The sequence below is a fragment of the Mustela nivalis genome (genome assembly GCF_964662115.1).
Source record: "Mustela nivalis genome assembly, chromosome: 3".
In the NCBI taxonomy this organism is placed as follows: Eukaryota; Metazoa; Chordata; class Mammalia; order Carnivora; family Mustelidae; genus Mustela; species Mustela nivalis.
The window spans coordinates 145,261,274-145,287,038 of record NC_139022.1 but is presented as its reverse complement, the minus strand read 5'-3'; the positions used below and the strand labels follow the sequence as shown (position 1 = coordinate 145,287,038).

The following is a 25,765-nucleotide window of genomic DNA, read 5'->3' as shown; positions in this document are numbered from 1 at the left end:
AAGATAATGACAATATGCACATTTTCCTTTAAGATTTTTTTAGGAGGGAAGGCAGCATAGTTAGAAAGAACTCTCCCTTTGGAGACAGATATGAATTCAAATTTAAGCTCTGCTGCTTTGGGGTTACAACAGACTTGATCTAGAAACTTGACTCCCTGGATCTCTTATTTCTCTATCTAATAAAACAGTGTAACAGGAATCACAGAATAACTTTAAGGACAAACTGCAATAGGACATGGAGTGGTACTAAATAAATATTAGTATCCTAAATTATGTCCAACCTAGTTAGTAACAATTTCCTACACTAGCACAAAGATGCCTGTGAAAGATGGCCAAGGCAGCTCAAATATGAATGGGTACAAAATTAACATATTTATATAAACACTAACATTTTAAAGAAAATGGAACATGAGAAGATACTTCTTTGTTTCCCAAGAGATCTCAAATTTGGAGATCTCTGCACTCCATAACTCAAAAATTCTGTGATTCTAAATCATTCTCAAACCCTTTACTTGATGGCCAGAGTAAATAGAGCATACTGAACATAATTTAAATTGTTCTTGATGATTCATGGTGATCATTAGGAATAACATTTTCCATACTATAGATAGTACAGTAGTTGTTGCTAGCATTTTTCCATATTTCTGGACTGTTTTTTCCTAGGGCTTCTGCTTAACTTCACTTCTCCTTTTAGAGGCTCCTACATTGTATAGTATTGTTGACTTTCCAATAATTTGCCCTGCCTACTGCTACTGGTGTTTCTCTAGCTCCTTTCTTTGGGATCTGATTTATTTTTTAACCATAACTTTCCAAATACTTGGATGTCTGTTTAGCACACAGTCACCTGCAACCTAATCTCTACAGCCTTAGTTGTTGGACTGCTGCTCTAAGTAACTTAGAAAAAAATTAATGGCTTTTATTTCTTTTAATTTTTAATTTAAAAAATTGTTTTTTAAAGATTTTATTTATTTATTTGACAGATAGAGATCACAAGTAGGCAGAGAGGCAGGCAGAGAGAGAGGGAGGAAGCAGTCTCCCTGCTGAGCAGAAAGCCCAATGCTGGCTTGATCCCAGGACCCTGAGAATGACCTGAGCTGAAAGCAGAGGCTTTAACCACTGAGCCACCCAGGCGCCCCTATTCATGGTTTTTATTAAAAACTGTTAAAAAGATGTTAAGTATTTGAGATGGCAAGAAATGCAAACACTCTTTATAACTACATATTGATATTTATTCCCTACGACTCAAGCGTGTTTCAGCTTAATTATTTCTGTCTTTGTCACTGACCTACTTGAGATTGTTGCAAGTAAGGTAGCTGTGTGATCGTGTGATTGGGTGTTACTATAAATGTGTAATGCCATAACAAACTAGGTTGTAGCTATAAATCCAAAGCTAGTGGTGTAAAATCCCCCAAGTGGGTTATATAGAGAAATCTTATTTAATATTAAAAATAATTGTTAGCATAAGCCCTGGAAGTCATTTATAAGAAGAAAAGAAGTCAGATAATTTTAAGAAAGAGGATTTCCTTACCTTATATCCCCAACCAGCATTATACATTATGAATTATGTTTATGAGGATGACCTAAAAGACATTTAAAGTGCCTTTTGGATCAACCCAGGGAGATTAACATATATTTAGTATAGAAGGAGACATTCAGAGCTGGAGGGCACCACAGAGATAATTGTTGCCAGTCCTCTCATTTCACAATGAAGAAAAGAGGCCCAGAATGGCAGATTCATTTACACAAGTTTCACATCTAGTTAGCAAATGTCAGGAATAAAACCAGGTCTTTGAATTCTTAATGTGGTGTCTTGTCATTATTCCCATGGCTACTATACCATTCAGCATGTTTTATTATTCTTTGGTACTTTGAAAAAGTTAATTCTTGGACCAAATTTTTATGACTCTTAACTATAGCTTGAAAGTTTGTGTCCCCCTCAAATTCATAGGCTGAAACCTAATCCCTGAGGTGATGGTATTAGGAGATGGGACCTTTGGGGGTGGTGAGTGGATAGAATTAATGCCTTTATAAAAGTGCGCCAATAAAGCTCCACTGCCCTTTTCTACGAACCAGAAAGCTGACTCTAACCAGATTCTGAATCAGCCTGTGCCTGGATCTTGAAATTTCCAGCTTCCAGAAACAGCTAGAAATAAATTTCTGTTGTTTATAAGCCACCCTGTTATGGCATTTTGTTACAGCAGCACGAACAGACTAAGACAACCTTGTTAACTGCAATAATTAATAAGCTAGAACACCAATTTCCTTAACACCACATGTAGAGACATTTAGAAAACGTCCCTAGGGATGGAGAATTGTTCCCTTTTGGAGCAACACTATGTGTTTCCTCCTAAGGAAGGCAACATCAGAACATGTTCTTCAGCCCTCAGTGGGAGCTTAAGAACCCCTCTCTTTGAATGGGCTCTCTAAGTAGTTGATGTCCATCTGTCCTTCCATCCATCTAGTGATTAATTCTACAATGTTGGTCACGGGCATGTTTTTTTCTCTCCTGCATTCTTCTATGATATGTTTCTCTTAATCTGCAATATTACTTATGAAAATATTCACTTAACATAGTATCTGAACTGTGTATCTTAGAAGTATACTTTTGACTGAAAATAAAACAGTATAATGAGTTTAGAGTTTGTATTTGAAGCCACACAAAAATATTTTATTATCTGATTTTTTTTTCCAAATACAAGTTAAATTTATGGAACCAATTTGGAAAATTACCTAACAGATTCTAGGTTATTACTTTAAAAATTTTCATTACAATGGTAAAATGTCTCTCTTCTTCACATAATTTGTGTTAAAATATAGGTAAAACATAATTATACATACAAAGTAAGAGAAAATTATTTCAACAAGAAAAGTACTGGGCAATAACTGGTTTTAGTTTGTAAGAGTCTCAATTGAAAAGGGATAAATGAAACTTGACCAAAGTTAAGATAGAAAAGAGACTCTAAATTCATAATCTCAGTGGCCAAAGGCAACTATGTAGATATCATTTATTTTATTCCTTTCATGTAAGAAATATGTCACATGATAACTATGTACCAAATGCCATATTTATTTGGTGATATATGAATTAAAAAGAATATAAAATCACCCTTTCTGGCCTTAAAGAAACTTCCAGTATTGTCAGACATATTGTGAAAGCATGAAATGGTGGAAAGAAAAAAAAAGGAGAACTCTAGTTAAGTTTGAAACACTATTATTTTATGTATAATTCTGATCAATTATTTGAAATTAAGCTAAACTTAACCATGACTCCTTTATCTCAAGTGAACTCATTCTTTAACATAAAAAGTGATAACAAATCTGAACAAATAACTCTTCAAAATAGATAAAAATAAGATTTTGTTTCACTTGCAGTTATTTTCAAACATCCTATGAGACAGCAATCAATGATGAATTAATCAAAGTAACCTTGCTTTTGTTTTGGAAATAAAAGGGAACATCTGGGTAAAATCTGAAATGATACCATAAAAAAAAAAAAAAAAACTTTTAGCCTTATAATTAATTCAAAGCAAAAAGGTGTTTTTTCTTAATTAAAAAAATTTTTTTTAAAGATTTTATTTATTTATTTGAGAGTGAGCGAGAGAGAAGGAGCAGAGGAAGGGGCAGAAAGAGAGGGAGAAGCAGACTCCCTGCGATCAGAGAGACCCACAATGTGGGACTTGATTCTGGGACTCTGGAATCATGACCTGAGCCAAGAACAGATGCTCAACTAACTGAACCACCCAGGCACCCCAACAAGGTATTTCTTGATTGCCATGAATGTCTTATGAAAGTTCCTATATTCTTATTTGCTATAAAATATAATGTTGAGGAAAGAATATAACTAAAAAATAGTGATTACTATCTATTTATATAACATTTATGAGGAAAGCTCAGACTAATACATATTCCCAAAAAGAGCACAAGAAGGCACTATAGGATAAAACCTTAGGTTTCGTTTCTTTATTGAAATGCCTGCTAATTTATTCAACTACTACTTGATGGCACACATGTAACTGTACCTTAAATTTAATAATAGAAACAAACAGAATGGATGGAAGTTAATTTTTAATGGGTACAGAGCTTCTGTTTGGGATGATGAAAAGTTTTAGAAACAGAGAGTGGGATGACTGCATACTACAATAAAAAATAAATAAAAGGAGTGAGATAGATTCACAAGACTCTTCTACAACTCATTTGTTAAAAACAAAAATCCCAAACCACGTAAGTACAACAAAGAGCCCATTTAAAAAATGGGCTAAGGACTTGAATAGATACATTTCCAAAGAAGAACTTCATATGGCCAACAGGTGAAAAAGAAAATGTTCACTGCCATTAAACCTCCAGGAAAGGCAAACCAAAACAGCAAGGAGATACTGCCTCGCACCTGTCAGCATGACTGTTACAAAAAAACAACAAAAAAACCAAAAGACAACAAATGGGGATGTGGATAAATCAGAACTCTTGCATCCTGTTAGTGGGAAATGCAAAATGGTGCAATCACTATGAAAAAAAAATTGGACGTTCGTCAAAAAATTAAAAATAGAAATACCACAAAATCCAGCAATTCTGCTTCTGGGTATTTATCCAAAACAATTAAAATCACAATCTTGATGTGATTTAGCAATCCTCTGTTGTTGCGGCACTATTCACACTAGCCAAGATGTGGAGACAACAAAATGGCTATCAACAGTATCACTACAGTGGAATACTATTCAGCCTCAAAAAAGGAAATTCTACAACATGCACAGACATGGATGGGCATTTAGTTAAGGTTAATAAGCTTAATACGCCAGTCATAGAGTCAAATCCATAGAACCACAGAAGAGAATGGTGGTTGCAGGGCCTGGAGGGAGGAGGAAAAGGGGAGTTATTCATCAACCAAGCAAAAAACCGAAGATAAGCAAGATGAGTAAGGTCTGGAGATTTCCTGTACAGCAGTGTATCCATAGTCAACAATGATATATTGTTATACTTAAAGATTTGTTGAGGGTAGTTCTCATATTAAGCGTTCTTAGGACAATAAAATCAAATTTCAAATAAAGACAAATACGAAAATGTACTTCGGATATATCATGATGAGAAAAAGCAAGAACTCAAAGAGTTGAAGGGTACAATTCTTTATTTTCTACATATGTTATGGATATCTAGCGCATGCTAAGAAGAATCACTCTGGAAGAACTTAAGTTATATTGGAAGTGGTATTATGGGGACTGAATTGCTGGGTTATGGGTTACTAAACATGTTTATAACCTAAGTATAGAAAAATCTGGTTAAAATGGTAACTTTTGTGTTATATGTATCTCACCATAGAAGTAAGAAAAATTCAAGAGCTTAAGACTTCATGACTCTGAAGCCTGGTAAAATACCCATAAATTTTTCTGCATTGAATGTCCTTGCTAGATCTACAGCTTCTTTTATACACCATAGAGATAGTAATATTATCTTTCAGTGTCAGAGGATCTGAAGAAAATCTTTTTTGTTACTTAAATAACACAGGAAATCTCCTGAGACTAAGAGATTAAGATACCCTGTTGCTTGTTCAAAGTGAGGTTAATTCCCTTACCCTTTGTAAAACTAGAAAATATTAAATGTTATTTCCTTGTCTAGAGAAAATGGCACAGTCAAGATAAGTGTGCTGTGAGCATAGTAATTATTAGCAGCTATCTTCAGCTACTCTGAATCATACCGTGGTTTCCATTAGAAGAGCGTTGTTATGATATCGCAAAGCTCTTTTCAAGGGAACAAAGCTAGATTCCTTACACGATTTCTTAACAGTAATTTATACAAGACTCTTAATAATATGTATAGGGTTAGCAGATGCAGAAATGAAGAACTGAAGCCTACCAAGAAGGTATATTCCACATGAAACCGGGTATCTTTAACGATAATTCAATATTTTTCTGAAAAAATTCTCAGAGAATTGCTTAGAACTTTTACGAATCTAAGCTAAGAATGTCAGATAAGTTTCTACAGCAAATAACAAACCTACAGTGCCCTTCCTATCATTCTGGAAATACCAGAACCAACAATATCACTCAAATATTCTGCTTATTTGTTCCATATTACTGTGCCATTAGACCTTTGTTCATTTAATGCCACCATGTCTTCTTTTAAATTATTGGAACTCCCTGTAACTAATTTTTCTGAAAAACAAAGAATACTTTAAAATATGGATGCATTGGGCACCTGGGTGGCTCAGTGGGTTAAAGCCTCTGCCTTCGGCTCAGGTCATGATCCCAGCGTCCTGGGATCGAGCCCCACATCGGGCTCTCTGCTCGGCGGGGAGCCTGCTTCCTCCTCTCTGTCTGCTTACTTGTAATCTCTGTCTGTCAAATAAATAAATAAAATCTTAAAAAAATATATGGATGCATAATATCAAAATCCACAACAAGTTTTCAAATTTCATGAGGTAACAAGAAAACTATTAACTTTCACTCATTTAAAATAAAGTGCTGTGAAGTATGTAAACCTGGTGATTCACAGACCTGTACCCCTGGGGATAAAAATATATGTTTATAAAAAATAAAAAATTATATTTAAAAAAAATAATGGGTATTTCAGGCTAATGTTAAAAATACTTAATATTTCCCAGCAACACTTTAATATGAAAATACAAAAATAAAATACTAACCAAAGCAGTATTTCCACATACTTTACTTCAGAAAAACAACCAAACTTATATATCAGAGAAACATGTACAAAGTTCTAAAACAGTGAAATGCTATCTTCATGTGAGATAAACTTTACAATCCAATTATATTACAGTTTTGCCAACAATTCAATAAGAAAAGTAACTGCTCTACAAGTTTGTTAGCAGATTTTATTGATAAACGCTTAGCAGTCACATTATGCCCTCGTGTTTCCCTTTAGATCTCTCTGCATTACTCGGGATTTTAAAAAGTTGCTTGCTGTGCCAAGCACATATTCTTTCAGATAAATGAAAAGGTTTGTGGACCAACCTGATTGATGAATGTGATGGGCTATTAATAACCCTCAGACATCTGAATGGTGTATATATTCCATTAAATGTAGTCAAAGAAAAACTTCGCAACAATATGAAATCTGTGGGATACTATTTTATTGTCAATAAAAATCATGGAAATTGATTTTCTAAAGTGTAAATGCACTATTTATAAAGCTGAAAGCACCGAAACTGCACTGGCAAAGTAATTTTTTAGTGAAAAGTTATTTATATCTGGATACAGTGCCCACTTACAGTCTAGCTCACCAAGTCCATGGGCTCAACCAAGGAAAAGTGTAATTAATCTGCTCTGACTTGAGCATCACTCCTTTTTTCAAAAAATTTTTTGTATAAAGGCAACAATCTGAGAATAGTAATTTAGCTCACAACAGGGTCTTCAGATATATGGTCTCTTTTTAGAGGTTAGAAGATAAATGCAAAGGCTGACCTGTAAATACTCCTGATAATTTTATCCTCTTTAATTACCTATGCATCTCTCCAAAGCACACTGGGTTAGGAAATAAGAATGCTGCTTTGTATCTTTGCCACTCTGCTAGCTTGATGTGTGAATATGGAATATAATTTAATCTCCCTGGGTCACAGGCTTCTTATCTCTGAAATGTAAATTAATTGAGAGTAAAATCATAATAAGGGTGCCTAAATAGAAAACTCTTCCTTCTTTCCAGTACCAACAAATTAAAGTGTAACCTAGTATCTTTTAAGCTAAAAAAATATTTATGCTAATGTTGTCTATACAGCATTAGTTATCCAGACAATGATTTTAAAAATACAGATGTCTTTATAGATATGTTCTAATACAGTTGAGCCCCATGCACACTCATTCTTAGAATATTATTTTCTTTGTTATAATTCTTTAAAATTGCATAGATTCAGCTTTCACTTATTATTACCTAAAACTGAGACAGAAAATGGGGTATTTTATATTTCTATAAAATGTGGTACTGCATGATTTATGCTAGATTTTTTTCAGATTTCTATAGAAGGGATTATTATTGCGATTGCATAAAGAAAACATTATGAATTTATTAAAGTTAGAATCTTGTCTTCGGAATCATTTATTTTAAAAAACCTGATTTATAAATTTAATTTTTAAAATTCTGTGATTTCTCCAATGCACAACTTCCTGTAGCCTGCATGACTAGGAGTTTGTAATCTTGCCAGGAAGCCAGGATGAATGAGTCATCCAATCAGGAAATAGTGTTCCAATTAAAGAAAACTTCCAGACAATTAAGACATATACCCTTTTACCCTTTCAAAACATTTAAATATATTTCAGAAGAATCATCCCTCAAATCAAATGTGAAATTTCCTGATATTTTAAAGCAATCTTTACCATCTTTTTAAAGGTGTGTGTGTGTGTGTGTGTGTGTGTGTGTATGCGTGTGTGTTTGTTTTTAACTACTAAAAAGTCTGGATGAAAAACCTGTAGGATTTAAATGATGAATCCAAATTTTAAAGAAAGTAAGTTTGGGCAAACCGGAAAACAAAATTCCACAATTATCATCTACCTGAGCCCCATGTGGCTGTGTCTGAGACTGTTCACTGTTACTGAAGGATGCATGAACTGTTCATTATTTTCTGGCCACCATTATTATGTGATTCAGAGCCTCCTCACCTCTTCAAGTATGTGTGAGCCAAAACTCTCGTGTCTCCAGGACCAGCTCAGCTTTACAATCTGCCTGCCATATGCCACCAAAACAGAAGGAACTCTCATTGTAGTAAAAATACATTTTAGAAATTGATCAAAATAAATTGGAGTCCAGATGCAGGATGGGAGTCCTCCAACCAGAGCCTTCTCTAAATCAGTCGAAAGCTACCCAGGCAGACAAGGCCCGGTTCTACACTGCATTGTGCCACAGGACTGGCGTTTTAGCTGTGGAATGTGGTTTCTGTCATTTTCCTGTTTCTGCTCTTGCTGTAGGTTGTTTTTCCTCCTTCCTCTCCATGCACCCACATTTAGCAGCTCTGCATCTGTTTCTAATATGTTGCTTTTCTGCTAAATTCAAGTGGGGATCTTAATTCAGGGAGTTATTATGACTAGCAATATATTCTCACTGAGGAAAAAGTGGAAATAATCTATTTGTATCATTTAGTAGACATCTGGAATTCCCTCTAAATATCACTTAATAAAACTGCAATACAGAAGCTGAAGATCATTTTTCATTAAATATGCTAATACTAAGTATTTTAAATAGTGGCTTTTCCCCAATGGTTTAAACAACTTCCAAAATTTTGGCTCATTAACTTTAATAATAACTCGGTGAAGTAGGAGGGCAGCAAGAAATCTTTTAAATTGAATGTATTATTCTAAGATAATTTTACTTGGCAAAGCTGAAGCTGTGAATGTGAAATATAATCATCTCTCTTATATTATATGTTTGTACCCTTTAAGTAAAATATTGGTAGAGTCAGAAAAAGTTGAAAATATTTTGTATCAAAGCAGTTTAGACTTGCTTCATTTGTATAGTAGAAGTACTTAATTTGTATCAGAAGTTCACACTATCAATCTACTAAGTTCAAAACTCTTGAGTTCTCATGCACTGTTAGTGGGAATGCAACCAGTATAGTCACTATGGAGATAAAAAGTTAAAAATATAATTACCATATGATTCAGTAATTACACTACTGGGTATTTACCCAAAGAATATGAAAACACTAATTCAAAAGGATATATGCACCCCTATGTTTACAGTAGCATTATTTACAAAAACCAAAGTATGGAAGCAGCCCAAGTGTCCATTGATAGAAGAAGGGATAAAGATACAACATACCAGAGAAAACCAGCAACTAGGAAATAGAAAAAGACAAGAAAGGACCAGAGAAAATTTTCAGAAACAACCACAAGACAAGTATTAAAATGACAATAAATACATATCTATCAATAATTATTCTGAATGTAAATGGACTAAACACTCCAATCAAAAGTCTGAGGATGTCAGAATGGGTTAAAAAAACAAGACCCATCTGCATGCTGCCCATGAGAGACTCATTTTAGAACTAAAGACACCTGCAGATTGAAAGAGAAGGGATGGAGAAACATCTATCATGTAAATGGATGTCAAAAGAAAGATGGAGTAGCAATACTAATAACAGACAAAATAGACTTTAAAAACAAAGACTGTAACAAAAGACAAAGAAGGATAGTACATAATCATAAAAGGGACAATCCAACAAGAAGATATAAAAATTATAAATATTTATACACCCAAAACAGGAGTACCCAAATACATGAAATTGTTAATAACAAACATAAAGGAACTAATCGATAGTGATCCAATAATAGTAGGGGATGTCAACACCCCACTTACATCAATGGACAGACAGGTCATGTAAACAGAAAACCAACAAGGTAATGATGGCTTTGAATGATATACTGGAAGCAATGGTTTTAACAGATATCTTCATAACACCACATCCTAAAATAGGAGAATACACATTCTTTTCAAGTGCACATGGAGCATTCTCCAGAATAGATCACATATTAGGCCTCAAAACTAGTCTCGACAAATTCAAGAAGATCAAAGTCATACTATGCATCTTTTCTGACCATAGTGTTATGAAATTAAAAGTTAACCACAAGGAAAAACCTGGAAAGACCACAAATACATAGAGATTAAGTAACATGCTACTAAACAATGAAAGGGTCAACCAGGAAATAAAAGAAGAAATTTAAAAAATCCATAGAAGCAAATGAAAATGAAATACAATGATCCAAAATCTTTGGTATGTAGCAAAAGCAGTTCTAAGAGGGAAATTTATAGCAATACAGGCCTACCTCAAGAAGCAAGAAAAAATCTCAAATATGCAACCTAAACTTAACCTAAAGAAAACAGAAAATGAAGAACGAACAAAACTTAAAACTAGCAGAAGGAAGGTGATAGTAAAGATTAGAGCAGAAATAAATCATATGGAGACTTAAAAAAAAAAAAACAAACAGAAAGAACAGATCAATGAAAACAGGAGCTGGTTCTTTAAAAAAATAATAAAATTGATAAGCCTCTAGCCAGACTTATGAAGAAAAGAAGAGAAATGACTCAAATAAATAAAATCACACACAAGACACAGGTGATGTAACAATCAACACAGGTGACACAAAGAAATGGAAAGACACTCCATGCTCATGGACTGAGAGAACAAATACTGTTAAAATGTCTATACTACCCAAAGCAATCTACACATTTAACACAATCCTTATCAAAATACCAACAGCATTTTTCACAGAAATAGAATAAACAATCTTAAAATTTGTATGGAACCACAAAAGACCCCCAATAACCAAAGCAATCTTGAAAAAGAAAGGCAAGGCTAGAGGCACCACAATTCTAGATTGCAAACTATATTATAAAGCTGTAGTGATTAATATAGTATGGTATAGCACAAAAACAGTCATGTAGATTAATGGAACAGAATAGAGAACCCAGAAATGAGCCCAGACTTATATGATCAATTTATCTTTAACAAAGCAAGAAAAAATATCTAAAGGGAAAATAACTCTCCCTTTAACAAATGATGTTGGGAAAACTGGACAGCTACAAGCAAAAGAATGAAACTGGACCACTTTCTTACACCATATAGAAAAATAAATTCAAAATGGATTAAAGACCTAAACGTGAGACTTAAAACCATAAACATCCTAGAAAGGAACACAGGCAATCACTTCTTTGACAGATTTTTTTCTAGATAGGTCCCCTGAAACTAGGGAAACAAAAGCAAAAATGAACTATTGGGATAACTTCAAAATAAAGAGCTCTGCACAGTAAAGGAAACAATCAAAGAAATGAAAAAACAACTTGCAGAATGGGAGAAGATAATGCAAATGACATATCTAATAACAGGTTAGTATCCAAAATATATAAAGAACTTAAAAAGCTCAACACCCCAAATATGAATAATACAACTTAAAAAAGGGGGAAAACATGAACAGACATTTCTTCAAAGAAGGCATACAGATGGCCAATAGACACATGAAAAGAAGCTCACCATCACTCACCAGAGAAATGCAAACCAATACTACAATGAGATATCACCTCATACCTGTCAGAATGGCTAAAATTGAAAACACAAGAAATAACAAGTGTTGGCAAGAATGTGGAGAGAAAGGAACACTCATGCACTGTTGATGGGAATGCAAACTGGTACAGCCAATGTGAAAAACAGTATGGGGTGTCCTCAAAAAGTTAAAAATAGTACTACTGTATGACCCAGCAATCGCACTATTGGATATTTACCCAAAGAATACAAAAAACTAATTCAAAGAAATACATGCACCCCTATGTTTACAGCAGCACCATTTTCAATAGCCAAAGTATGGAAGTAGTCCAAGTGTCCATGGATTGATGAATGGGTAAAGAAGAAATTATATATATAGTGTATAATATAATTTAATGGAATATTATTCAACCATAAAATAGAATGAAATCTTGCTATTTGCACTGACATAGATGGAACTAGAAGAGAGTAATACTGAGTGAAATAAGAGGAAGATAAATATATATTTGCACTCATATGTGGAATTTTAGAAACAAAACAAAGGAGCAAAGGGAAAGACACACACACACACACACACACACACACACACCAAGAAACAGACTCTTTACTACAGAGAACTGGTGCCTACTAGAGGAGTGGAGGGTAGGTGGATGGATTAAACAGGTGAAGGGAATAAGAGCACACTTACCACCATGAGCATGGAGTAATGTACAGAATTGTGGAATCACTGTATTGTATGGCTGAAACTTATGTAACACTGTATGTTAGCTGTACTGGGATTCAAATTAATCAAAACAACAAAATCCATGAATTTTTATCTCATTTCATACATTCTTCAGAGAGAAAAAAAAAATCCGACTTCAGAGAGTGAATTTTTTTTTTTTAAGATTTTATTTATTTATTTATTTATTTGACAGGCAGAGATCACAAGGAGGCAGAGAGGCAGGCAGAGAGAGAGAGAGAGGGAAGCAGGCTCCCTGCTGAACAGAGAACCCGATGCGGGACTCGATCCCAGGACCCTGAGATCATGACCTGAGCCGAAGGCAGCGGCTTAACCCACTGAGCCACCCAGGCGCCCTAGAGAGTGAATTATAACATTATGGTAAATCTGGCATCATTTTGTTTTATACAAAACACATTTTTTGTTTCATTGAAAATGACAGAAAATCCATGTTAGTGATTCAGAATAATCAGATCACAATTGAAAAGTCTGAGGAAACAAAATTATTGGTATATAACTATATAATAGATTTTTCTTGTAACAGTGATATCTTTGTTAATAAAAAGTATACAGTCCATTACTGTTTTAAAGACACTTCACCATCTCTGATAGATAAGACAGAATGCATAAGAAGCATTCTCGGTAATGCAGTCCAAGTTTACTAACAGATGGCTCAATGGAAGACATAGGTTCTTCCCTCCATTTTATTCCTCCATCACTTCTTGCCCCATTCTCTATTGTCTAAGTTCTTGTAGAGTGAGGCCATTTAATTCAAAGTCTGTATGGCTCTTCATTGCCTACCAAACCAAACACAAATGACTTTAGGTCCATATTCACCACTGTTTTTCAAGTACTCCATGACCCATCCAAAGTGTATCAGTTTCCTAGAAAATACCAAGCATTTTTCTGCCTAATTTTTTGCTGTAGTATTTATGGCAGAAATAACAAGACTCCCACCTAAGTCTGTTCTTTGCCTTTTCTATATGTATTGAGGTGTTAGCTGGTCAAAGAGCTCCCCAGCGAGATTGTTTCTCAGCCTCCTCAAGCAGAACATAACCAAGTTCTCATCAATGCAGTGAGTTGATATGATGTGTGTTCTCCATGTTCCCTTCCTGGTCATGAGCTAGAAGACAGACATGTCTGTGCACAGCTTAAAACACACATATAAGAACAATACTCTAGGGCAGTAGTTCTCAAAGGATAGTCTTTGGACCAGCAGCAGCAGCAGCAGCAGCAGCAGCAACTGAAATTTGTTGGAAATGCAAATTCTCAGGCACTCTAGACCTAATGAATCAGAAACGTTGGGAATGGGGCCCACAGATGTGTATTAAGAAGCTCTCCAGGTGATTATGATGCATATTAAAGTTTGAGGGACAGTGGAGAAAAAATTTTGGAAGAACCGGTATTAAAAATGGCCACCTTGGGGCAGCTGGGTGGCTCATGCATTAAGCATCTGCATTTGGCTCAAGTCATGTTACCAGTGTCCTGCTATCGAGCCCCACATCTGGCTTCCTGCTCAGCGGGAAACATGCTTCTCCCTCTCCTGCTCCCCCTGCTTATGTTCTCTCTCTCTTTCTCTCTGTCTCTCTGTCAAAATAAATAAGTAAGGGGCACCTGGGTGGCTCAGTGGGTTAAGCCTCTGCCCTTGGCCCAGGCTATGGTCTCAGGCTGGGATCCAGCCCAAGGCAGGTTCTTGCTTAGCGGGGAGTCTGCTTCCCCCTCTCTACACCTGCCTCTCTGCCTACTTCTGATCTCTCTCTTTCTCTAATAGATAAATAAAATCTTAAAAAAATAAGTAAGTAAAAAAAAATAATAAAAATGGTCATCTAAAACAGTGCCACCCCACTCATGTGGCTTCTCATCTCTCATATAGTTATTTTAATAGTAAAATCATAGTTCTTTGTAAAATCATATAGTTTTATTAGTAAAATCATATAGTTCTTTGCGTCACTGAACTGTTTATATCCTTAAAACAGTTCAGCATTTGCCATAGGTGGTATTTATTCAATCTGGAATGGCCTGTCTAATATTTCCACCTTGTTTAATATTACATCTAATAAAACTGAAATCCTACTTGGGTCTTTGTAAGTTAGCACTAGCCCATTTGCCTAATGCCAAAAAACACCTGGCCATTTTTGCTTTCCTTTAATCTATTACATACATTGTTGACTGGACACTTAAAAATTTCAAATCTTATCTAATGTAACTCTTCTGCATCAAATTCTTACTAGACTCTCATAGCAGTTGGGCTACAGTACAACACGGTTAAGGAGGCCTATGAGGTTCCACCTAATCTGTTCCACCTAATCCGACACAAGTTAAGCTTTCCAGTCTCATCCTGAACGGCTTCACTTTCCTCAGCTCTAATCACACTTTCCTGTCTGTTCTTGAATCATGGCAAACTTTTTCACACCTCAGTGCTTTTCCCCATGCTGGTCACTTCACTATCTCCCTTCTACTCATTCTTAGGTTTCTTCTTAAATATCGATTTTTCTCCTCTCCCACTCTCACTGCATCTCATATGAATTAAGCCGAAGTCCTAAAAATCTCTTATCATGTCTTTACATTTCTCTTACAGCACTTTACAATTTTTATAACTGACTGTTTTCTACAGATCTTGTTTCTGGGTGTCATGTCCCTCCACTCCCGCCCACTATACTACAAGAGTCTTGATGAGGTAAAGTACTATCTTTATTTGCCTATATTGTGTGCCTGGCGTCTAGTACCAGACCTGACACATAGTAAGCATTTAGTAAATATGCATTTAATGGATTAAAAAATGGATTATCTGACATCTGACTCACGTGAAAGCTATCTCTGAAGACTATTTGGATCATGATTCCTTATAAAGAAGGTCATTTCCAGTGGGTTTATTAACCAGAGTGTTCCTATCTACTTACAATTCCTGTCCTGTTTAACATGTTGTGTTAATCTATCAGTGAGCATTTCTGAAGTGATCTATTTGATCTCGGAGCTTTACGATCTGCGTCAAGGCTACACCATATCTCATGGACTGCTGTGATTTATTTTCCTATAAGACAGCTTCAACTACTATCTCCTATTGCTAAAATTTTGCAATGAATATCCTTTTCCCAAAGTATAATCCCATCATTCCCACATTCAAAACTATTGTAGGTGGACCATAACCCAATCTTATTTCACAGTTTCCCCAACAAGGTAGTTATTGCTTTACTCAAATTAGACAATTCAATATTCCCACATACACCCACCTCTGGGCGTTTGCACATTTTATTCCTGTCTGCCAGGAGTCTTCTCAAAATTAGGGGTCTTCTCTGGGACATTGGTCTCATAGTGACTATCACTACCTGCTGATTTTTTTCCCTTGCATTCTTCAAAGCCTTTTTCAAACGGGTCCCAATGACCTGACTAAGCAAATGCAAGTTCCATTCAGTAATTCTTATTCACTGTGCATTCTTGTCAGATTAGTGGGTCCCTGGTAACCAAGCTTCTGCCCTGTGAAAGTGCTTAATAGTGTATTTATTTATGTCTCATGATATATAAGGGGCAACAAATATAATACAGCAAAACACTTGAAAGAGAGATTCAGGGAGTACATTCAAATGAAAATACAAACATTCCTAAAAAATTAAGTCAATAGATCAATCAGAAAAGAAAAATGGTAGAAAATGCAACTCTACTTTAGAGCTATTATAAGAGGCTGTCATATGATCAATAAATGATAAATGTAAACTGCAAAGAATTAGATGAAGTATTGCTGAGAGCCAATTTTTACCACTTTGTATAGTCCTGAAACCATGAATACTAACAATAAAGATATGGGAAATTTCACCCTCTCACGTAGAATATTGCTACAGAAAGTATCACTGAGTGAAAAGGAATACCATATTTCTCAGTGGGATATATTAAAATACAAAGGTTGGTTGGAAATCAGTGGTATGAGAGATTTACAAGTGGCAAAATTCTATTTTTCACCTTCATTAAATTAACAGCCTCCAAAGCCCTCCCTCTACCTGTCCCTATCTTTCTTACAATACTTAGTTAACATAAGAAAATTTTTTCTCAGCTGAAAATGGGAAGCATCATCATTCTGCCACTAGCCCGATTTGTTAGCAGCTCAAGTGGCCACATGAAGCTAACCCAAGGGCTACTGCCCTGCTGTTTTCCTAGGAGAAAATCTCGAAGATAGTCCCAGTCGTAGGATCTCCTTGGCCTGAAAACATTTGGCAGAACTACCACTTTAACATACAAGAGTACGTTAAATTCAGCTCCTGGGAGGCAAAAGTATATGGTATAGCGGAATTGGAAATCTTTCTGACTAATTAAGAAACCATGTGGGAGTTGTGCTCATGGCATTCTCATTTGTAAAGGAAGGAAGAAAGCCTTTACGAATAAGGAAGAAAAGCAAGTGAAACATTTTGCTGAATGCACATGGATTTTAGAGCTACATCTTCCCCCTAAAAATGTTCCCAATCAAAATGAAGGCATTGAGCCATTTTTAATTTAAGCATTGGGTCAATTTGATTTTCCAAGGTCAAGATCATTTTAACTTCAAGGTCTCTTTGCTTTTCTGAAGGCCGATACTAACATAGCCTACAAAATCAGTAAATCAAATTAGCAGCTCAACTGACTAAGTGAAGATAGGTTAAGAAAGCAGGACATAATTGCTCTTCTTTTCTTTTAACCGAATAATAGAATTACCTACAAACTATCATAGTCACTACTCTGAATTTTTTCTCTTTGCTCTGGTCATAGTCTTTTTTTTTTTTTTTTAAAGACTCAGAATTACATGACAGCAGTGATAAGCATTCCCATCCATCTATTTGGATGATGGGTTCCATCACATCCTAAAGGAGAACACAATACTGATCAACCCGGAAACTAACAAATTGTGTCAGCCCTAATGAAAGGCATTTTCATAATATAGCTTTTACTTACAGAGAAATCAGTCTCAGAATTCCAGAGGGTAAAGCATATTGAAAATTAAGTCTTTACAAGTGTTTAAGCTAAATAAGTATATACAATACATAAGCAAGTACTTGCTGTAACATGTGAGGCAGTATCTTTATGTTTATCTACAAGTAAATAAATAACATTTTTTAAAAGATGTGCTCATGTATACTTATGTGGCAGCATAAGTATAGTTCAAATTATAAACTGTTATTTCTATTTATGTTAGCATAAAGGTTGGACCAATAAACATTCTAGATCTTCACTGCCACTATATCCTCAGCATCATAATACCGAGGTTTCTACGTACAAGGGCTGAATGACACAGTAGCTGAGACACAGGTGTTTCCACAATGGTGCTTAACCTCTTCTGGACAGATAAAATATACACAAAAAATAGATTACTATAGTTGAGACAATCAGAGAAGATCTCACAGCCTTCCAAAGGGAAGGGCACAACCTAGGTAAACAGCGAAAGGGGTAAAATTATACAAAGGGATAGGGTGAAGGGTGTAGCAAGTCAGACTCATTTGATTTGTTGAGAGAACAATAATTATTTGGCTGGAAATGAGGTTTGGTTGAGAGATCCATAAGAGTTTCAAAGTTGATTAGGCATCATTCGTCCCCTACTCAAATTATTTTTGAAGGGCATATTACCAAGAAAATGTCTATATTAACCATAATAACTTTATTTTAACTGATGTGAAATCAAATCCTTTATTGCAAATGATATTTCAGTGGATTGAAAATGAGAGCAGGTCTTGGGCTTAACTTTTTGTCTCTGGTCATACCATGAGCTTATACAAATTTGGAAGATTAAACTGATTAAAAAAGAAAAAAAAAAGAGAAAAAAAAATTTCTATGGAATAAGAAATACAATAGTCCTGATTATAGTTCTTCATTTACAAGGAAAGAATAAGGTTCTATGGATTTTTAACTAAAACCAAGAAAAAAATATTTGCCTGGAGTGACGAGATTTAGAATATTATGTTTTAGGTATGATTACACAAAATTATGTAATTTGATGTAGTTTCATACAGGATTACTTACAACTCGCTTCTATGATTGAGAGATTACTTATATTAAACCATACCTTCTTATTCCAAAGGGCCTTTAATGAGCATCATAGAAGCTCTTGCAGAGATGAAGAAAATTTTATCATTGCTCTTTTGGATAATTTAGCCTTTAAATTTCCTATCATTATTAAATTGAGAATATGACATTTTAAAAATTTTATAGAACATAATCAATATTTGAAGCCTGGAGTAGCACTGGCTCACTGCCATGTGCTCTACCATCAACAAGCACAGTCTATTAAAAAAAAAAAAAATCATTCCTGCACTTGTCTTGGACTTAGACACTTTGCTTCCTGGATTTAGGAAGCTATTCAGTATATAAAGGTATTTCACTCTGATAATTTCCTCATATAATTAGAGTTATTCTTGGGTCAGATTCAAACTATACATTAAAAATCTTTCATGGCTTTCTGTCCACGGATGCTGCCGAGTAAGCATCATTGAAGTCTCTTTTCCCACTGCTGTCATGTCTAAGTCAGAGGCCCCCGAAGAGACTAAACAGTTTTGGAAACTCTTTGTCAGAGGGTTTGAACTTGGAAACAACTGCTGAGAGTCTGAGGAACCATTTCATTTTATTTATTTATTTTTAAAATTTTCACTTATTTTTTAAATTAACATATAATGTCTTATTTGCTTCAGGGGTACAGGTCTGTGGATCATCAGTCTTACACAATTCACAGCACTCGCCATAGAACAGAGCCTCCCCAATGTCCATCACCCAGACACCCCATCCCTCCCAACCCTTCCACTCCAGCAACCCTCAATTTGTTTCCTGACTGAATCTCAGAGTCTCTTATGGTTTGTCTCCCTTCCTGGTTTCATCTTGTTTCATTTTTTCCTCTCTTCCCTATGATCCTCCACCTTGTTTCTCAAATTCCACATATCAAATTATCCTATGATAATTCTCTTTCTCTGATCAACTTATTTGGCTTAGCACAATACCCGAGGACCCATTTTGAACAATGGGGAATGCTTATAGACTGAGTGGTAATGAGAGATCTAAACACCAAGTGCTCCAGAGACTTTGGGTCTGTCACACATGCCCCTGCGGAGGAGGTGGCTGCAGCCATGAACACGAGGTCACACGAGGTGGATGGAAGAGTGTGGAACCAAGAGGGTTGTCTCAAGAGAAGATTCTCAAAGACCTGGTGCCCACTAAACTGTGAAGATGTCTGTTGGTGGCATTAAAGAAGCCACCGAGGAACACCATCTAAGAGACTATTTTGAACAGTATGGGAAAACTGAAGTGATTGAAATCATGACTGACAGTAGCACAAAGAGTGGCTTTACTTTTGTAACATTTGATGACCACAACTCTGTAGACAAGATTGTCATTCAAAAATGCCACACTGTGAATGGCCACAGCTGTGAGGTAAGGAAAGCCTTATGCAAGAGAAAGCAGGAGATGGCTAGGCCCTCATCCAACCAAGAGATCGAAGTGGTTCTGGAAACTTTGGCGGTGGTCATGGAGGTTTTGATGGAATGACAGCTTTGGTTGTGGGGGAAACTTTTGTGGGCAAGGTGGCTTTGGTGGCTATTCAGGCGGTGGCAGATACGATGGCAGTGGGAATGCCTATAATGGATTTGGTAATGATGGCAGCAGCTCTGGAGGTGACTGAAGGTATAATGATTTTGGCAATAACAACAATCAATCTTGAAATTTTGGACCCACGAAAGGAGGAAATTTTTGGAGGCAGAAACTCTGGCCCTTGTGGTGGAGGCCAATACTTTGGCAAACCAGGAAACCAAGGTGGCTATGGTGGTTCCAGCATCAGCAGCAGCACTAACTATGACAGTGGCAGAAGGTTTTCATTACTGCCAGGGAACAAGGCTTAACAGGAGAGGAGAGCCAGAGAAGTGACAGGGAAGCTATAGGTTACAAGAGATTTATGAACTCAGCCAAGCACAGGGGTGGCACCACCTAGCTGCTACAAAGAAGACATGTTTTAAACAATACTCACGTGTATGGGCAAAAAATTCAAGGGCTGTATTTGTGACTAACTTTATAACAGGTTATTTTAGTTTCTGTTCTGTGGAAAGTGTAAAGCTTCTCAGCAAAGGGTTTTAATGCAGTTTTTTTGTTTGTTTATTTTTTGTTTTTTGTGTTTTTTTTTTTGGACGCATGCTGTTGATTGCTAAATGTAATAGTCTGATCATGATGCTGAACACGTATCTTTTAAAAAAAATGCCTTTCACGTACATCAAGTATACCAAGGTGAGTTGGAAATCTCTTACTCTAAATTCATACTGTGTATTGTGTTAAAATTCTTGCACACCTAAAAGCTGCTATTACTATAATTGTATGACAGGGAAGAGAATCTAAAAATAGTAGTAGGTTCCCCAGGGCTGCCCAAGCATAAGCACTAAGTTGCAGCAGTATAAAGACACAGGATGATCAAAAATAGTTTCGTCTCCTGAAGATGAGATGAACTGCAGACATATCTAGAAAAGAGTGTAACCACCCAGGGTCAGTTAAAAAAAATGGAATATCCATTTTGGGGAGTTTGTCTAGAAAGATGTTTTCCAAAGTGCACTCTAATCAATTACAATTCAAGGGGTTTGGCACAGAAGGCAAACACAAGAAGTTAAATGTTCAGGGTGCACACACTTATCCACAGAAACAGCACTTTGATGCATCTTTTTCAGTCGACAATTCCAAATTTATTTGGCCAGGGAACGATTATTTATACCATTGACCTCTGAAATAAAGTGAGGGTTAAGGGTGCTGACCCCCTCGCATAGTCGAAAATCTGCATATAACTTTCACTCTGCCAGAACTTGACTACTAACAGCCTGTATAAAGTTGTCTCTTAAATACTGGTCTACAAATGTAAATGGTGATTCAAGGAGCCAGACTCCCGGAGGTATCAAAGTTAAAAAAAAAAAAAAAAAAAAAGTTCTACAGCGGAGGTATCAAAGTTCTACAGCGGTGAACAAGGTAGAGGAGAATTTTCCTGATGGGATTAGTGAGTGGATTTCTTCAGAGTGTAACTGTTGTGCTATGAGTCCCTTTGCCAGCTCCCTAAACCTTCTAACACATGACCTGGGAGTACAGCTTCAAGAAAACCACTTGGGGATCTCTGAACTAAGGTCACATAGTTGGGACACATGGATCTGGGTTTTGTTTCGCATATGAGAACACATAAATAACTTGTGGACAGGGTCTAACTCCTACCAAGGAATTGGAGAAGGCTAGACACAGGCTCTTCATCGCTTTGGTGTGGAGGCAGGTGAGTACTGAGGGATGGGTTGAGGGAGGGATGCAGGGGTGCTTTTCTGTGGACCAGATCTGAGTCATACAGCGGGGCCAGCATTGTATCTTGGGTCCTGTCCAAGAGTACCGCCTGGCAGAGCAAGAAGCCCAGAGCAGAAAGAACTTGGAGATAACTCCTCAATTTGCAGTACCTCATCTAGGAAGAATAGGAGAGAGACTCAGTGGGTGTTACCTGAAGAGTCCAAAGGATCTCATAAAGGAACCATCAGCTTTAATCATTTGCCATTCCCACCAAAGGACACTAACTTCACACACGTAGCAGGTGTGAAAACTGCCTTTTCCCTTCCTTTTCCTCCCCGCTGTGTCTTCTCTCTGAAGGCAAACAGTAGCTCCTCGAGTCTTCTGACAGGAGAGAAAAGAGAGCCTATGGACTTTGTCTACCTTCCTCATTTCTGGCTTCTAGCCTCAAAAAGTTCTGGGGGAGGGATTTTATTTATTCAGAAAAGATGACCTTCACTAAATAAACTTAAAACCACAATTGAAAACCAAAAAATATGATTTAATTACTTTAGGTTATTACTGAAGTTCAGCTTGCTCAGTCTACCAGTCATAGAAAGTATGAATCTAGCTAGGAACCCAGAGCAGAGCATCAGGAGAGGCACATTTTAAATGCCACCAGTTTTAAACTATTAAATCTCCATAACTGACAGAAGAGGAAAACGTTGCTGTCTGAATTGTCATTGAACATGAAACATGATGACCCATGAAATCAGGAACATACATTGTGATTCAAGTCAGAGTTTAATGTGCAATGCTATACTGTGAAAATCATTGCATTTTTTTTGGTCAAGAGAGCAAATGATGATGATAATGATACCCTACTGTCAGATTAGTAACATTGCTAAATTGTGTAGGGAAGGATCTCATAATCAGAGGATCTACTGTTGCTGCTTAAGATGATAGGACAACTTCCGGCTGGGAGAACCCAAATGAACAGATGTTCCCTAAGAAGGTAGAATTAAATAACTCTAAGATTCCAGACATACGCAGTGGGCCAGATGACTTGCAGTAGACTAGATTTGATTGAAAGTTTCACTGGAGCCCAGCAGTATGGCAGATGAAGAGACAATAGATTGTTATGTCTAGGTGTGAACTCTGGGTCTGATTATGTGGGCTGAACACCAGTGGATTCTGAATAGCTACTATAAAAAGTACTGGTGCTCACTTTTCCATCAAAACTATGTTATTACTGGGTATATGGCAGTGAAAACAATATCAATATTCATTTTATAGTCCTCCATGGCAGATGGTTCCAATACACCCAAAGATAAATATTAGCTACAAAAAAAGCAGTTCCTCAAAAAGTTAAACATGGGATTATTATATAACCCAGCGATTCCACTCCTAGGTATATACCTTAACAAAATGAAAACAGATATTCAAATTATACTTGTACTCAAATGTTAATAGCAGCTCTATTCATGACAGTGAAAGGAGGAAACAATTCAAATGTCCATCAACTGAAGAAAAGATAAACAAAATGCTGATATATCCATACAATGGGATATAAATGAGCCAAAATAAGTAATTAAGCACTGACACATGATACAATTTGGATGAAGATCATATATTGCATAACTGCATTTATATGAAACATCCAGAATAAGAAAATCCATATATATACTTATAATCAGCTCATTCTGATTAGATTGCTCCAGAAAGTAAAAGATTACCTCAGTATGCTTGCCCTCTATTAAGCCCTTTGTAATATCAAGAACTTGATAATTTGAAATATTGCAGGCATCATAATATCTTTGCTTATAATTGCATAGGCATTGGGTTTCTAAGTTATACTTGGATTATAAAGCAGGTCTAAAAACATAAAAATAGTGAATTCACTTATTATGCAATACAATGGTAATAAACGCAATACTGGAAATTGAAGATTTATTTGTTTTTAAGAAAAATAGGTACCAATAGTGCAGACAAAAAGGAGATGGGAAAAGAGCATTTTTTTTTTTAAAAAAAGCAATGTCAACTGGAAGAGAACAAACAGTATAATAGAAACATATACCTTGTTGTAGTCTTGTCTTAAATCCCCATAAAGTTTGCCCAAATTCCTTTGAGTATATAATTTTTAGTCAAAGTCACCATTCCATAAAGTCTCTTCTCCCTTACTATGTGCTTTGTTCTTTCCAATGTAATTGAAGGCTTTATTTTAAAATGTACCTTGAAGCAATTTTGGTGGTTCATCTTTTCATTACTTCAGTAATAAAATGCCAACTTGCTCATTCCAATAGTTGGTGGCAGTGTAATTACATTCAAGGGAAATAAAGACTCTGGGATCCTTTTCTCCTATTGTGTGATTATAGGGTTGAAAACGTCTGTAAATAAAACAACTGAAACAATCTTCGGCTATTTTGTAAGTAGTTATGAGTCTAGCCTGTTATCACTCACTAGGAGAAGTATTCTAGAACTATTTTAATCATTACTTGCAGACATGCTCTTTGGTGCAGTATACAGTATATACTCCATCATGTTAAACCAAACTTCTACATTATAAATCCTTCCTTCAGTTATGAAATATTCTTATTTATCTGTCCGAAAGTTAATGATATACATGTACATGATATAATGTGTTAAATATACATGTACTGTCCAATTATCCAAGGTTCAGACCCAGACAGAATAATTCAGCATATGAAAAAGAATCCAATGAATATATTATCGCATATATTTACTTTTCCTCTCTTTTTTTTAAAGAAGTTTAGAGCAGCAATTATTTTAATGAACACATTGTGCTTAAGAACATATGATAGCAGCTGTTAATATGCATTTTTAAGACTAGAGGGTGTGGTGACTTATCTACACAGAAGAGCAACATATGTTCAGCAAAGCATATGGGTTATAATATAAATTATGATTATAATGCAGAGAAACACAGAGGGACATGCACAATGGCTGCCTAAGTTACATTTAATCGCTAACGTATTTTTCTAACATATACTAGAGAAGGCTGCATATTACCTTAACTGTTGAAATATGATAGAGCATGATGGATGGTAATACTGCAAATCTGCTCCATGCCTTCTCAAACATGTAATTATTTTTTTCTGTGGATGTGAATTCAGATTTTTTTTAAAAAGTGCTATTCAAGAAAGAAATTGGAAACAAATGACAGCTACCACAAGCATCTTGGGGAAACTACAAAATATCAAAATAGATTGTTTTCCTGCTTTGTACATTTTATTTCATTATATTTTTGATACATTAAGAATTTAGTTACCTGAACAATATTAACTCGATTTACAAACGAGCTGGTTGAAGATACTAGTGATAAAACGAATTACCTTCTCTTGATACTGCCGCCTGGAGGAATCCAAAGACTGGATTAAAGCTGTGGCATGGCCGACAAACATGGCGTAGCAGGTGGCCCCAACGATCATGCTAAGCATGGTAATCCAGAGATCCGACATGCTGACTGGGGCCTGGGCTCCATACCCGATGCACAGCATGTGACTCATGGCTTTGAAGAGTGCATATGAATACTGCTTTCCCCACGAGTCATTCTGGAACAGAAGAGAATAAAGAAAACAAGCTGAGCCATCATGATAGCGGAATAAAAAGTGGGTGTGACCTGTACACAAAAACATTAACACAGATAATTTTCCTTCATTGTTACTCAAATGACCTGATGTTCTTCAAAGCTTGCCAACCACTAGGAAACAGAAATAATTTACTGTTAACACATGCATCCCAAATGTCAGTTTTAGGTTTGTTGTTTTTAAAACTAAAATTTTGGGGGCGGCTGGGTGGCTCAGTGGGTTAAAGCCTCTGCCTTTGGCTCGGGTCAC

The 25,765-nt window shown here is 35.9% G+C and overlaps 1 protein-coding gene across 2 annotated transcripts in view; it reads right to left on the bottom strand.

Annotated features, from left to right (window-relative positions):
• The window catches only part of HCN1 (hyperpolarization activated cyclic nucleotide gated potassium channel 1), a 396,554-nt gene that overhangs the window by 93,617 nt on the left and 277,172 nt on the right, over positions 1–25,765 (bottom strand). For both annotated transcript variants that reach the window (XM_082723243.1, XM_082723244.1), the window contains one exon: positions 25,262–25,480. In XM_082723243.1, coding sequence (XP_082579369.1) covers positions 25,262–25,480 — 219 coding nt within the window. The remainder of the gene's footprint in view (positions 1–25,261; positions 25,481–25,765) is intronic.